Source organism: Alligator sinensis, unplaced genomic scaffold (assembly GCF_000455745.1).
Source record: "Alligator sinensis unplaced genomic scaffold, ASM45574v1 scaffold802_2, whole genome shotgun sequence".
In the NCBI taxonomy this organism is placed as follows: Eukaryota; Metazoa; Chordata; order Crocodylia; family Alligatoridae; genus Alligator; species Alligator sinensis.
The window spans coordinates 338,897-352,825 of NW_005843022.1; the positions used below are offsets into that span (position 1 = coordinate 338,897).

The following is a 13,929-nucleotide window of genomic DNA, read 5'->3' on the forward strand; positions in this document are numbered from 1 at the left end:
TGAAGTGTACAGCACTGTTAACATGAAGGCTACTGAGGCTTCTACAGTGTGGCTTTGTGCATTGCCAAAGTAGGCAAGGCTCACAGCATAGGTGAGAAATTACTACTTCCAGCTGCAAAGGATATGTGCTCAGTGATGATAGGACAGAATGCAGCATTGCAGCTAGATGTGATCCCACTTTTAAATGACAGTTTCATGCCATATTGTGGAGCAGCTCTTAGCAAGTGTTCATCAGAGCCCAAATTATTCCATTCAGATAGATGAGTCTACTGATGTATCAAATGCTGCACAGCTACTGGTGTATATTTGTTTTGCTACAGCAACAGAATTAAAGGAGGAATTAGTTTTGCTGCACACGAGCAACTGGTGAAGAGTCACTCCCCACACGAGCAACTGGTGAAGAGTTTTTTAAACTGTTAAATACTTTTGTCCAAGACAAACCTTGATTGGGGATGTTGTTTTGGGATTTGCAGCGATGGAGCATGGTCTATGACAGGACAGCATAGCAGGCTTGTGACTAAGAAGTGGCCCCCGCAGCAACCTGAAATCATTGTATGATCAACAGACAGGCACTGGCTGCTAAGAAGATGCCAGAGGAGCTCAGCAGTGTATTTTCAGTTGCAGTAAAAACTGTAACCTTTATAAAGTTATGCCTGGTTAATTCAAGAGTTTTTAGCATTTTATGCGAAGAGATGGGGGCAAGCTTCACACACAGGTGTTGCTACGTGCAGAAGTCCATTGGCTGTCCAAGGACTTGTGCAAGGTACTGACAAGAATATGTGAACTACGTGATGAAGTCTGTATTTTTCTTGTTCATGGTAACTCCCCACTTCTACAGTATTTCAGTGACACTTGTTAGGTATCTTTGTCATATCTGGCTGACATATTCAAGCAACTGAATTCTCTGAATGTGTCACTTCAGGGAGAAGATGCAAAATGTGTTTGTTGCTATTGATCAGATAGCAGGATTCATTAACAAACTTGAACTGTGGTCTTCACATGTGCAGCAGGGATCTGTTTGCATATTTTCAACACTGGAGGACATTGTGCAACAGTGTGGTGATATGTCAGTTGACAGTATCCAGGACATGGTTGTTCATCACTAAGGGGGTCTGCAAGAGCAGTTTGTGAATACTTTCTTGACGTGGGCTAAACCAAATGTAAATAGTGGATCAGGAACCCATTCACCTTTAAGTCAATCCCCACAGATGTGCTGTCCCCAAAAGAAGAGGAAAGCCTTATCAACTTGTCAAGCGACCAGGAACTGTAGCACAATTTTTTTACAAATGCCAGCTGGTTATCAATAAGATCTGAGTTTCCTGAGTTAACACTATTAAAGTGCTCATTGCTTTTTCTTCCATCTACCTATGCGAGTCAGGCTTCTCGGCATTAACTGCAATCAAAACGAAGTGTAGGTCCCAGCTTTCTGTCAAAGATGACTTGTGTCTCTTCCTTTCTACATTGCAACCCTGCATTGCACTACTTTATGAAGTGAGGAAACAAACACACCCCTCCCATTGCTAAAGTAGGACTGATGGATTTCATACAGAATTAAACGTTTAAGGAAAAATGATACCAAACAACGATAGGTTAAGTGAAACTTTAACTTAACTGCTTCCATTTATATTGCCCTTGAACTTAAAATGAATACTTTTGAAACTCAAACTAATCTTTTACTAATCAAATCCCATCAACTTTTTTATTCATTTTTGGAGAATATAGGCCTACTATTTTCAATTTGTTGCTTTGTTTTAGCAAACTATGGGGAGGTGCATTTTTTTTCATAGTTAAGTGAGGCTAACTGTGACAAAGTTTGAGAACTCCTGAAATGGACTTAAAAGCCTCTAGCTTAGTCAGGTTCTCTCTGGGAAGATTCCACTCTCCTTTTTAAGTGTTCCTACACCTTCAGTTAAAAAATCGTATTTTTCCTCTCAACTTCTGTGTTTAATTTTCTGACTTCTCTTAATTTCTTTTTGTTGGTATTTGAAAAAAAATTGCTATGATGGCCCTGGGAAGGTCACTTTCTGAAGGTTGTAGCCTTACAACCTGGTGTACATGCCTCTGGGGGGCTGGATGAGGGAAAACAATTTCAGTTAAATCTATGATTTGCTGTATAAATTTTACACAGTTCTTTTCTTTTCCTCAACCCCTTCCTTGAACCCCAAGAAGCGCAGCTTAGCCCTCCAGCTCCTATTTCTGAGAGGGCTGAAGATCTAGAAAGGAGTTGCACTTTCTTTTTCATTAGAGGTGGTTCTCTTCTCTACAACATGGTGATCTTACAGGTCAGAGATTCTGGCTTCTGTGTTCTGGACTGCAGGGCATTAGCCTTATCCTTATTTTCATCAACAGGTAACTTCAGCCAGAGTCTTTATTTTGGCCAGTTTTAAGCATTTTTTAATTCCTTTTTCATTTGTAATAGAATGATCTCACAGCCAGCCCCTCCCTCTTCTTCCAGACTTGGCTTCATTTTGTTTTCAGTAGGGGGAGAACGGCTCTGTTCTTCAGCAGGCCTTGTGGAGGTGGAACACCAACAGAAGTCCTTTCAAAACATTTTTGGACACACTTTGACTTTATGACTGCTTATCTTTGATCTAAAACAGTGGTGTGAGGGAACGTAATAGTTTAATGCTGTTAATTTTGGTATTTTAAGTTGGGTTTGGAAGAACACAGAGGAATCACATGTTTCTCAAGTATGCTCAGTAGCATCCCCAGGTAGATGCTTTTTAATGGAGAGAAGTGTGTGTATGTAGCCTTTACATGGGGGTTAATTGCGGAGTAAAAACTTTAACCCAAGTCCATCACACAGGTTCTCCTAACCACCATGGTACCACGTGCGCTTCCTTCTGCATTTGGCCATCTCCTTTGTGGATGCTATGCTGCCCCTCTACCTCTTGGTATGCATCTGTGCTCCTCTGTAGGGTCTGATGGCACGCTCAGAGCATGAGTACAAGATTGGGTCCCACTCAGGAGGCAGGTGTTCAGCTGCTTACTTTTGAGACTTCCACTTTATGGGCCTTGAGAGCTTTTGACTTGAGGTAGGTAGGTGCCTCTAGCTGTGGAATGGCATCAGCACTTACGCAGCTTTGTGAATGCTAGCCAACATAAATACAGGTGTCTGTGGGGTTAGATGAAAGATGAGCAGGAGTATTGAAAACTAGAGGCATCTAAACAAAACTTGTCTGCCATTCTGTCATCTTAGACTCTAATGCCTTTTGATGATTTGGTCCTCACTGGCTTAAAAGTTTCCGATTTTTGAAAAGTTAATCAGAGTGTACCTTTTGTATTTAATCCTAACGTATCTTTAGATTCATGTATTTTAACACTGTCTTTATAGCTGATTCTGTGAATATTAAAATTTTAAATGCTGGTGCCTGGTCTCGAAGTTCTGAAAAAGTGTTTGTGTCGCTGCCTACGGAATTGGAAGATCTTATCCCCGAGGTAGAAGAGTTCTACAAAAAGAATCATAGTGGCAGAAAACTGCACTGGCACCATCTCATGTCCAATGGAATTGTAAGTATATGAACTTTACTGTGTTCATTTTTATTGCCTAAACTTCATTATTTGTCCACAGTAATGAAAAAAAAGCTTGTGTTCAAAACGTTTGTGTTCATCAATTCCTTTGATCTACAGATAACGTTTAAGAATGAGGTTGGCCAGTATGACTTGGAGGTAACGACATTTCAGCTGGCTGTGCTTTTTGCATGGAACCAAAGACCCCGTGAGAAGATCAGCTTTGAAAACCTTAAACTGGCAACTGAGCTCCCTGATGCAGAACTTAGGAGGACTTTATGGGTATTTCCCTTTCAGTTGAAACAGATTGCTACTTGATTTTAATTTACGCGCACGCACACACACTTCATTTGAATATTTTTAAAGTACTAACTCTCTGAAACTGAAGAGTGAAGACTTTTTTTCAACTAGTTGTCCAGTGATTCTGGTGCTTCCTTTGTATAGCCTTGACCTGAAGGAACACCTTCCTGCCAGAACTGCCAAACTTAACTTCTGAAGGCAGTTAGGTCTTTCTGGCCAGGTGTGGCCTACAGGACCAAATCATGATAATGTCTTTCAATGGGATTGGTCAGATTCTAGGAACTCAGAGGTATCTGCTTAAGTGTATTTTATATAAAAGTAAGTTAATTTTAGGGGGTAAACTTGTGTAATCCAATTAAATCAACAAAAATGGAAGAATAAATTATACATGAATCATGTAACTAATAGAACTAAACTTATGTAGCAGTGAGTTCATGTACTTAACTCTGTGGAATGCCCTTGTTTATATCAACTTGTTTTCCACATTTGTCTTTCAGAAACAAGGTACCATATATCAGTGTGCATTAATATTGTTGACCTGTATTAATTGATTCTTGCTGTCAGCATACCTGATATTTTTATGAAGTAAGATTACATAATTCCTGCACAAATTAGTTTATAATATAGCTAATGGTTGCACGTGTTGTTCAGAATGATTGGTGCTGTGTCACTAGCCTGATATTTTTTATTTTCATGGGCTTTTTGCTTTTTTTTTCTTTTCTCTATAGTCTCTTGTAGCATTTCCAAAGCTGAAACGTCAGGTTTTATTGTATGAACCTCAAGTCAATTCACCCAAAGACTTTACAGAAGGAACCCTCTTCTCAGTCAACCAGGAATTCAGTTTAATGTAAGATATATTAAAATTAACATACCATGTGCAGAACCTTATTACTAAAAGAGTTTATTTTAAACTAATTTCTTAATTGTGTAGTGATGAGATGCAGAATTTGAGTTTCTGCTAACTTGTGGTTATTTGTAGGACTTCAAACAGCACCAATGTGCTAAGCAAATTCCATTCTACTTGGCTATGTTTCTTCAGTTGTTACAGAAGCAAGTATCTATATCTATTTATTCACTTCCTCTTCTAAATAGTTTAATGCTTCTGTGCACTGTTAAAATCTGGCTTGCTGCAGTATTCTCTTTCGAGAAGATGGCAATATTTCAGTGATGAATGCAGAGATTCAGTACTATTGCTTTGAGATCCCTAAGGCTGAATAAAGATACAAAAATAGGACCTCTCTAACATGTTTAAAAATTCACTGAGCAAAATTGTTTAGAAGATTTTTTTACCTAATTTTATTATTAATAACTATGAGTAGGACTTGTTGCTTGCCATGGAGGTCACCAGATTCTGAACTTCATTCTCACTGGCTTTTTTGGCCTCTGGGAGTGGGAGAAGGGAGCACAGGGAGGGGAGGAAAGAGATGGCGACAGTTGTTTGCATTTTCCCACTCAGTTGCCTATAGCAGGTTACAGATGCCTCTGTTTGGAGTGCGCTGTTAATTTATGGAACTTATTGCCGCAGGAGGTTATAGAGGCACATAGCATATCCAAGTTCACAGAGGGACTAGACATACTCATGGATGATGAAACAAAACAGTCACACAGGTATCTTCTGACATCCCTTAACCCATGATGGATGACAGGGAGGTTATAAACAGGACAGATCATTCTGGTTGCGCCCTGTTCATACGTTCTTTCTCTTAGGGCATTGCGGGGGTGCAAACTATTTTGCAGACATGCCACAAATTAGCGTTGCACCCTCCCTGAGTGCCACTCCAATTCCCAAACCTAATCTTATGTGCCGCTCTGCTTTCCGCTCCCTGCCTGATCTGTGATATGCTACACACAGGCTGCCTGTGTCACTTGTGGCACACGTGTCATTTGTTACCTACCTACCATCTTCTGTTGCCAGCATCAGAAACAGGATGTTGGGCTAGATTTGAGCCATTGGTCTGACCTAATATGGCAGTTGTTTTATGCGAAGCAATGCCAGGGCAATATAGCACAGGAGGCAATACAAGATGACTTTTCAGGTGAGATTTCAAAGACTTCAGAATTAGGATTATTTGTCATCATAACCTCTAATCTTTTTTTCACATGTTGCTCATAACCCACCAGCTTCTATACTGAACAGGGGGCCATCTCAATTCCCTCATCTTGCTTGTATAAAATGCCTACTCGGATCCTAGGTGGTTTCATCAGCTGATGCACATAATTAAGCAGCTGTCAGTCTTACTGCTGCCAGACTCTTGCACCTGTCAGTGTATGAGGAGTGACCTTACTAAGATAATGTTGCTTATCAGTAGGTTTTAATATGAATTCTTTAATGTGAAATGAATGCTTTTTTGGCTTATTTTCATGTACAATGATTCTTTCAGAAAAAATGCTAAAGTTCAGAAAAGGGGTAAGATAAACTTGATTGGTCGATTGCAACTCACTACAGAGAGAATGCGAGAAGAGGAAAATGAAGGAATAGTCCAGCTAAGAATATTACGAACCCAGGCAAGTGGATTTTGACAGAACAGTGTAAATCTGCTCCAGTTCCTTCGTAATGTCCTCGTACATCATTTCCATCTTGGCAGTTTTCCAGACTTGGGGGATATGACACCAAAATAGCTCGTATCCCATTTGTGGGGTCATGTGAATTTCTGGTGCAGAAATTCAATTATAGAACTGTGGCTTGCACCAGGAGTGGGGTTGCAAATGACAGAAATGAGGGGAGGGCAGTGGTGTGATCTGTACAGAGATTGGGAATCACTGCTTTTGAAATGCTTCTCAAACAGTGTGTTTTGAAGCTCATCCTCCTGAACACCCCTCACACCCTCATTGTGATACGATACTCCAAAAAATATTTTGTACTGCATAACTCAAAAGAAACCAATTTCAGACTTTTTAGTTCTTGTCCCTGTTAATCTTCAGGGAATTAGTTTTAAAAGTTTATCAGGCATTCATGCTGTTTTGAGAGAGAATTTCATGAATTTGTTCAATACAGGAGCAGGTTATATATTCTGCAGCACTATTTAACTCGTATGCTATAAATGTCCATAATGCATTCTCATTAAATATAAGGTCTCTAACCCTCATGGCTGTGAAGAAAACCTTTAGAATTTGAAACAGCTGTCAACTTATCTGTTGAAGTCTGATATACTGAAAGCCCAAAACACTAGTTTTGAACTACCCTTTTTCTCTTATATGGTTAATTTTTATACTTTGGTCTTTTAATTTCTAAATAACTTTTTTTTTCATTTATGGGTTATAGCAGAAATATCTGGCTACTTGTATAGCTGGATGTAGTTGCAGGTGTTGGGGTGGAGTGCTATGGAGAGCTTAGGTTTAAAAAAAGGGGCAAATGAAAAACTTGTCCCTTCAAATTTAGTTTCTTTCTCTGTTGTGTGGAAGAGGGAGATTTCCCAGACCAAATATCTTGACTGCTTTAATGGTGTAAAAATTGACACTTTTCTGTCCCTTATCTACCCGCCAAAATCTCTAGGCAGTTGTCTTTCCTGCCTGGTGCAGGGGGCTAGACCCGATCTTCCGAGATCCCTTCCAACCTTACAATCTATGAATCCAACTTACTCCATGTCATGCGTTTTCAGTGAACAAGGAACATTTGGTTCCTCCATTCAAGAAGTTGCCTAGAGATAAAAAGCTTGTTTACGTGAATACAAAGTTCCTGACCCATCTGATAATACCCTGAGAAGTGCCAAAGTGGTTTTAAAACTGTTGGTCACTTAAGCATCTATATATGATGTTAAGGTCTGCTGCAGAGGTTTTTATTGAAAACAGGAGCAAATAAAAGCTACTAGACTTCTGATAGCTTTCTGAACAGGGTTAAAAAATAGTTCACAAACACAATGATGGCAGTTGGTTTGTTTTCCCTGTAGGGGGCATGAGCAGACATGCCAAAAATTGCCTGGCCCTCAAAGCATGGTCGTCAAAGCAATTAATTTGCATCTAAAGATGGGCAGTCAGATTAAATGTGAGTCTTGATGATGGTGTTGATTTTAGGAGGTGGATTTTTGGAGCTAGGTGTGTGAGCCCTTATGAGTGTATTTTGCCTTCTGTTTTGAAAAAAATAGTTTATTGCAGCAGAAAACAATGCTGTGGAAGTAGGCCTTGAAATGTGGAAAACAGAAATAAAGAAACAGTGTTTTAATGGTGGCTAATTTCTCTTTGACTACCCCAGGATCGTCAAACATACAGGCTCCAGGCAATGTTTGAAATGTTGTAACTAACTTTTTTTTTTCCATTTATGGTTTGTAGCAGAAACATCTGGTTACTCTTTGTAGCTGGATGTAATTGCAGGTGTTGAGTTATAGAGAGCTTGTTGCTGTTAAGCAACATGAGCATTGCACATGTGTGCACCATGTGATGCCCATGTTGAACCAATTTTGTGTGCTGGCTCTGGGGCCAGTCCAGATTGGTCTGCACCAAAGCTAGCCACAGGGCTTTGCATGCCCTGTGCCAGCTCCCTGTACCATACATGGCTGGTATGGCCCTGTTTCAGGGCTTGTTCTACAGGTGGTGCATGGGGCCAGTACAGGGCATGCGCTGCATGGGCTCTGGTAAGGATAGATGGCCTGGGGCCTGATCTGGACCAGCCCTGGAGCCAGCAGGCAGGGCCAGCCTGGTGGGGTGCCCCATGCTTTGTCCTTGGCGCCATGTGCAGAGTGAACCCTGGACTGGGGCTTGCATCATGGTGCGTGGAGTTGGATTGACTACGTGTACCACCTGTAGTGCATGGGGGCCATTGTGGGCCTTGTGCTGTGTGTGACACCCTGCTGGAACTGCCCTTGTGTACTGACTCCAGGGAAGCCTGATCTGGCCCACAGACTAGCCCAGTGATGCTCAACTGGCCCCGCTGAGTTTGACACCTCTGGACTAGCCTATCCTTGGAAAGTGTGGAAGTAATGCTTTTGTGAAAGACTTAGGTTAGAAAAGTGGAAAATAGAGCCTTCTTCAGGAGGCTCACTTGCAGCGGACTGTCAGCATTCCTGGTTACGGTCAGCTTTCCAGCCCACTGTTGCTGGCTGCTTAGCAAATCAGACTCCCTGGATCAACTAGATGTTTGATAGGTTTTTCCATAGAAGCTTTGGTCAGGGCTATTCTGACAAACTCCATTTGAGCCTCTTTGTGACTGAACGTGCACCTCACAGGGAAGGTCATTTTCATGATGGCAGTGATTTTAGGTGATAGTGAGGGAATGTTAGATTTTAATGGCTGATCCACCTTAACTGTGGATGCATTCTAAATGCCTTCAAAACATTAACTGAATTCCGTCCTCTTAATCATTCTGTCTACATTAAACTGTATAATATCTATCCTTCAACTTCTTCACAAGAATTTTTCAGTACCCAGTTAAATGAGCTAAGAAAGATAGAAGTAGGATGTGACTTACAGTTCATACCTAGATGACTGAGAAGTCATTTATCTGGAGGAATATATGCTACACATATCTGTAGCTTCTTCAAAGATCTCTACAGTTCAAATCGGCAGAATCCTTCCAAGGGAGAAGCCATAAGGGACAGTCCAAAAGAATTAGGTCACTTCCTGATCTATGAGGAAACCCTGAAGCATAAGGTTTTTCCCTTTTGCAGACATGTTAGCAAAACCTGTTATGGTCATTAGGGTTGCATGGGTATAAACGAGGCTTTACCTTGCTTTTCACCAAGACTTGTTTTATTGGGGTGGTGTATAGATATTTTAGATCCTAAAGACAATATGTAATATGACAGATTAATTTTCCTATGGGAATGTTTTAAAAACTTTTACATTGGTATTGGTCAAATTGCATTGCTTTCTCTTCTTTCCCAAAGCCCCCATTAATCCCGTGTTCACTTTTAAATGGATATTTTCAAACATCTTTTCTTTTTTGCACTCCCCCCCCACCAGGAGGCTATTATCCAAATAATGAAAATGAGGAAGAAAATTACTAATGCTCAGCTTCAGACTGAACTGGTAGAAATATTGAAAAATATGTTCTTGCCACAAAAGAAAATGATAAAAGAGCAAATTGAATGGCTTATAGAGCACAAATATATCAGAAGAGATGAATCGGATATCAACACCTTCATCTATATGGCATAATTTGAAGACTGTAAGATGCCGAGAACAGATGCAGAAGGGTGCTTCGGCAGACAGCTGCAACAGTTTGTGCTGCAGAAGGACTCATTTTGACTTTCATTACATATTAAAATCCCTGCCTTGCCTTACAAGATGACTATGTTTTGTCAATCTCATTCAGCTAGCATGATGGCATTCCCTTCATGTTGCACACTTTTAACAGCATGCTGTTTTTGTGGGGAAACTTGCATTCATGAAGAGCCCATTGTGAGCTTTTTAAAGTAGATTTGATTTACACCCACCAGGAAGAGTACAGGTTTGGGTTTTTAGATGAACAGTACTTGCACAAGGAAGTTACTCAAATATTCATGCACTGAGGAACTGCTATTAGTTTTGTTTTTAAAAAAAAATGCAATTAGGACTAGAAGTAGCACTTTCACTTTGTTTTTGGATCAACAGAGTAACATGCTGTCCACCTTTTGGTCCTTTTTATGTATAACATGAGAGACGTACACAGATGCATCACAGCTGATGACATGTATTTGTTACAATAACAACCTGTTGGCTCAAGCAGTGCTTCAATATAGTAACTGGATTTTTAATATTGACACACAAGTGATGTAAACATATTTCCAACTTGTGGATGTCTTTTTTTTCCTTAAGCAGGAGATCACTGTTTTATATTGTTTGCTGTAAACATATGGATATACATTATTTGTTATCTTGCCTGGACAGATGGTTTATTACAATCCGTTTTGAAGAGGTGAAGCTTCCTTAGTAGTGATTCACCTTAAAAAAACATGTTTCATGGCTGGGTCTGTTTATGGTGAACAGAAATATTAAGTGTATTCCATTGTACATTTAATATTTTTCAGATGTTTAAGTATGACTACATAATCTGAATGCATTAAAAAAATTGATGAACAACTTCCCCAAATGAGCAAATAACACTCTTAAAGATCCCTGTGTTAAATTTTTCACTGGTATACATGTATAATAGAATCACATGTGGGTATTCTGGTGCTTTCACTGTTGAAAAGTCAAATCTCTTTTAAAAAAAAAAAAAAAGCAAGTAAGCTGCCTTGTAGTCAACAGGAGTTGAAAATGACCCCTGAAGGAAACCTACAAAGGCTTCATGGAGTTTCTGGTTTGCAGTTTTTATGTAGAAAGGTTGTATCAAAATACCTGTTGTGTATTTGGCATTTCAAATGGTACCTCTTTGTCCTTTTTCAACCATCTTAAGTAACCAGTTGGCAGTAATTTACCAGCCAGTGTTCTGAAATGTCCCAGCATGTTCTGGCATCATGACATCAATACCATTGGTACAGGGAGTCTGCCTTTTGGGGTTAAAAAAGAAAAAAGGTAAGTCATCATCTTTTACTCAGTGTGATTTGAAAACTCTTGTTTTTTTTATGCGCCACGAGGCAGGCTTGCAAAATTATCCTGAAAATGCTACTAGCCTAGGTACAGTCTATTTTATCTTTCATGGTAAATAAAATGGCAAGAGGATGTTCAGTTGTTACAAGAATTGAAAACTTGTCTTGAGTGGGGATCTGAATTTTTGCATGGTTTCTGCAATGGGTAAAATAAGTGTTTTAAAAAAATCTTCTCTAGATGGATATTTCCTCCCCTTGAAGCAGCTACATGTTCCAGCACTAAAGTATGGGCCGATGTGAGTTCCTTGGAATGTTGCGTTTTTGAATGATTTTCTGAAGAAATCTTCAGTTCTGAGATCAGCATCATGAACAAGCAAGAGGGAGAAAAAATGGGACACTGAAATCTTGTAGCTTGCATTTCTTTATTGATCTTCATAAATAGATAATATTAGCAAATACATTTTACCCTTTTTATGTTAGCACTGAAAGATCAGATTCTTATCCCTGCAATGTTTCAGAATCAAAAGTTAATGGTGCTTTCTAGTTTCGTAGTAACACACCTTCCACTATTTTCAGTTAAAAAGGTTATTTTTAATAATGGAGACCTTTCTGTACATGCTGCAATATCTTCAGCATTTGTGACTTGATTTTAAAATATAGCTAATTAAATGCTCATTTAGGAATACTAGGAAAGGGATGGCAAAGCCATAATCTTAAAATATTTTAATGATGCACTGAGCATTTGCGGTTTCCAGTGTTTGACGAGAGAAAAATAGCCATGATACACTGTCACATGCAAACAAACTCAATATGAAACTAGGTAGTCTTGATTCCTAAGCCCTTACCTAAGTTTAGGGAAGAAATTTGAGACTGACTTTCATAAACTTATGTACCAATTGTTTGTTGTACAATTAAGACAGCAATAGACTCTTACATGCTAGCTATCTGCATACCTCCCCACACACCTTGACTCGCTTCTTTTTTTTCTTTTTTTTTAATTACAACTTGCAAATTATTTAAACATTCTTCAGTTTGGGCAGGGGAATTTATAATTGATAATGTACCTATGGCATTGTTCAATTTTCTTTAAGTATATATAGGAAACATATTATGTGTTTAAAAAAAATGGAATCTGAAAATCACACCAGCAATTTGCTAAAGATGCAGAATCATATTTAGCATCCTTCATCAGGTCACTTTCACCAAAATGCACTTAAAGCTAGCGTTACCTGGGCATGGGGAGATATGCAGGGTGAAGTGTCTCAAGGGAGGGGAATGTTCAGATCAAAATAAAAATGAGATGTTTTTCACTTGCAATATGGCAACGATGCACTTTTTTAAAGTTGAATTTTTAGCTATGAATAAATATCTCCAAAGAGCTAGCTTAACAGGTGCTGCATCTGAAAAAAACATGTTGCCCTACACTGCCATGAGAATAGGTATGGAACTAACATATAGAAGTGAAAATACAGAAAGTGATTTATCTTGCTCTGTAGAAGTTTCATTGAGTTAAGAAATATTGGTAAATCCTTCTTTGTCCCAACAACTGGATAAGGTTTCAATTCTGAAGTCTTCCATTTTTCCCTTTCTACTGTTGGTGTCCCTGGTATTTACTTACTTATCTAAATCTCTTGCATTTATGTTTGAGCATAGTTACATTTCCAAAACAAATGGTGGCTTTCTTTTCACCTTTTTTCTTAAATTTAGTATAAAATGTTTTGAATACTCAACATTTTACATTTATTTGCATTGGGATGCCATTGTCCTGTAAGGTGCAAATTAAAAAAAAAAAAAATTAGGAAAAAAGATTTGATAGTTTTACAGAAAGCTTTGCTATCTTAAACTCAATCTGTTTTTCTGTTTTCATCTAAATGACTGGGATGCTATCTTTGTAAATTCTTTGAGGTCATATTTGTGAAATAAACAATACATGAAAGCTTCCCCGTCATACACTATATGTAGTCTGGAGTGCTGACCAACTTGAGTTCCTGAATTGTAATAACTATCTACATATGGTATTTACAATTTTGAATGTGTGCCACTACATACCAAGATGATAATGCTGTACAATTTTGAATAGTAGCAGTTTCTGTATGGCAGTCCAGCTGAACTATTTTGATGTACTGCTTAATTTTTGAATTTTATTTTTTAAGTTGTATAATTTATTTTCTTGCAAAATAAAAATGTAATATAAAAGACTATTCACTTTTTTAGCAAGATATTTTCGTGTCAATCCCTGCAACTTTTTTAAGTTGAAGATGTACTTTTAGGTCATACATTTGGAAATACTGCTGTGCAGAATATAACCTAATTCCAGCTTCCAATGTCTTTTATGAGGTGATCAGAGGACTAAAAGAAATGAGAGAACAACATTTTTAAGTCCTTTCTTGCATATATAGTTTTTGGGGTTTTTTTAAGTATGTGGGAGTATAGTATATGTAAAGCTATTGGAGCTTTTCCATACTTTAGGAAAGTAAATCCTAAAGACTTAAGCAAGTGGAATTCAGAAATCCTAACCAGGCACCTAAGTTCCCTTTACAATAAGTGGTGAGTAAGAACAAATAAATGCAGGGGAGGGTGTGTCTGAAATCCTGTCTCCTACACTGCAAATCGGAGTTGGACACCTATGTGAAACTAGGGTTTACAGCATGAAAGCCTGTGCTGCACTTAAATCATC

The 13,929-nt window shown here is 38.7% G+C and overlaps 1 protein-coding gene across 3 annotated transcripts in view; it reads left to right on the forward strand.

Annotated features, from left to right (window-relative positions):
* The window catches only part of CUL5 (cullin 5), a 58,561-nt gene extending 45,108 nt beyond the window's left edge, over nt 1-13,453 (forward strand). For 2 of the 3 annotated variants that reach the window (XM_025193149.1, XM_025193150.1), the window contains exons 15-19: nt 3,335-3,510; nt 3,631-3,792; nt 4,539-4,657; nt 6,192-6,315; nt 9,706-13,453. In XM_025193149.1, coding sequence (XP_025048934.1) covers nt 3,335-3,510; nt 3,631-3,792; nt 4,539-4,657; nt 6,192-6,315; nt 9,706-9,900 — 776 coding nt within the window. In that variant the 3' untranslated portion in view covers nt 9,901-13,453. Of the gene's footprint in view, nt 1-3,334; nt 3,511-3,630; nt 3,793-4,307; nt 4,396-4,538; nt 4,658-6,191; nt 6,316-9,705 lie in introns of those variants that run through there. The other variant, XM_025193151.1, reaches the window with a different exon arrangement.
* The last annotated feature ends 476 nt before the right edge of the window (nt 13,454-13,929 follow it).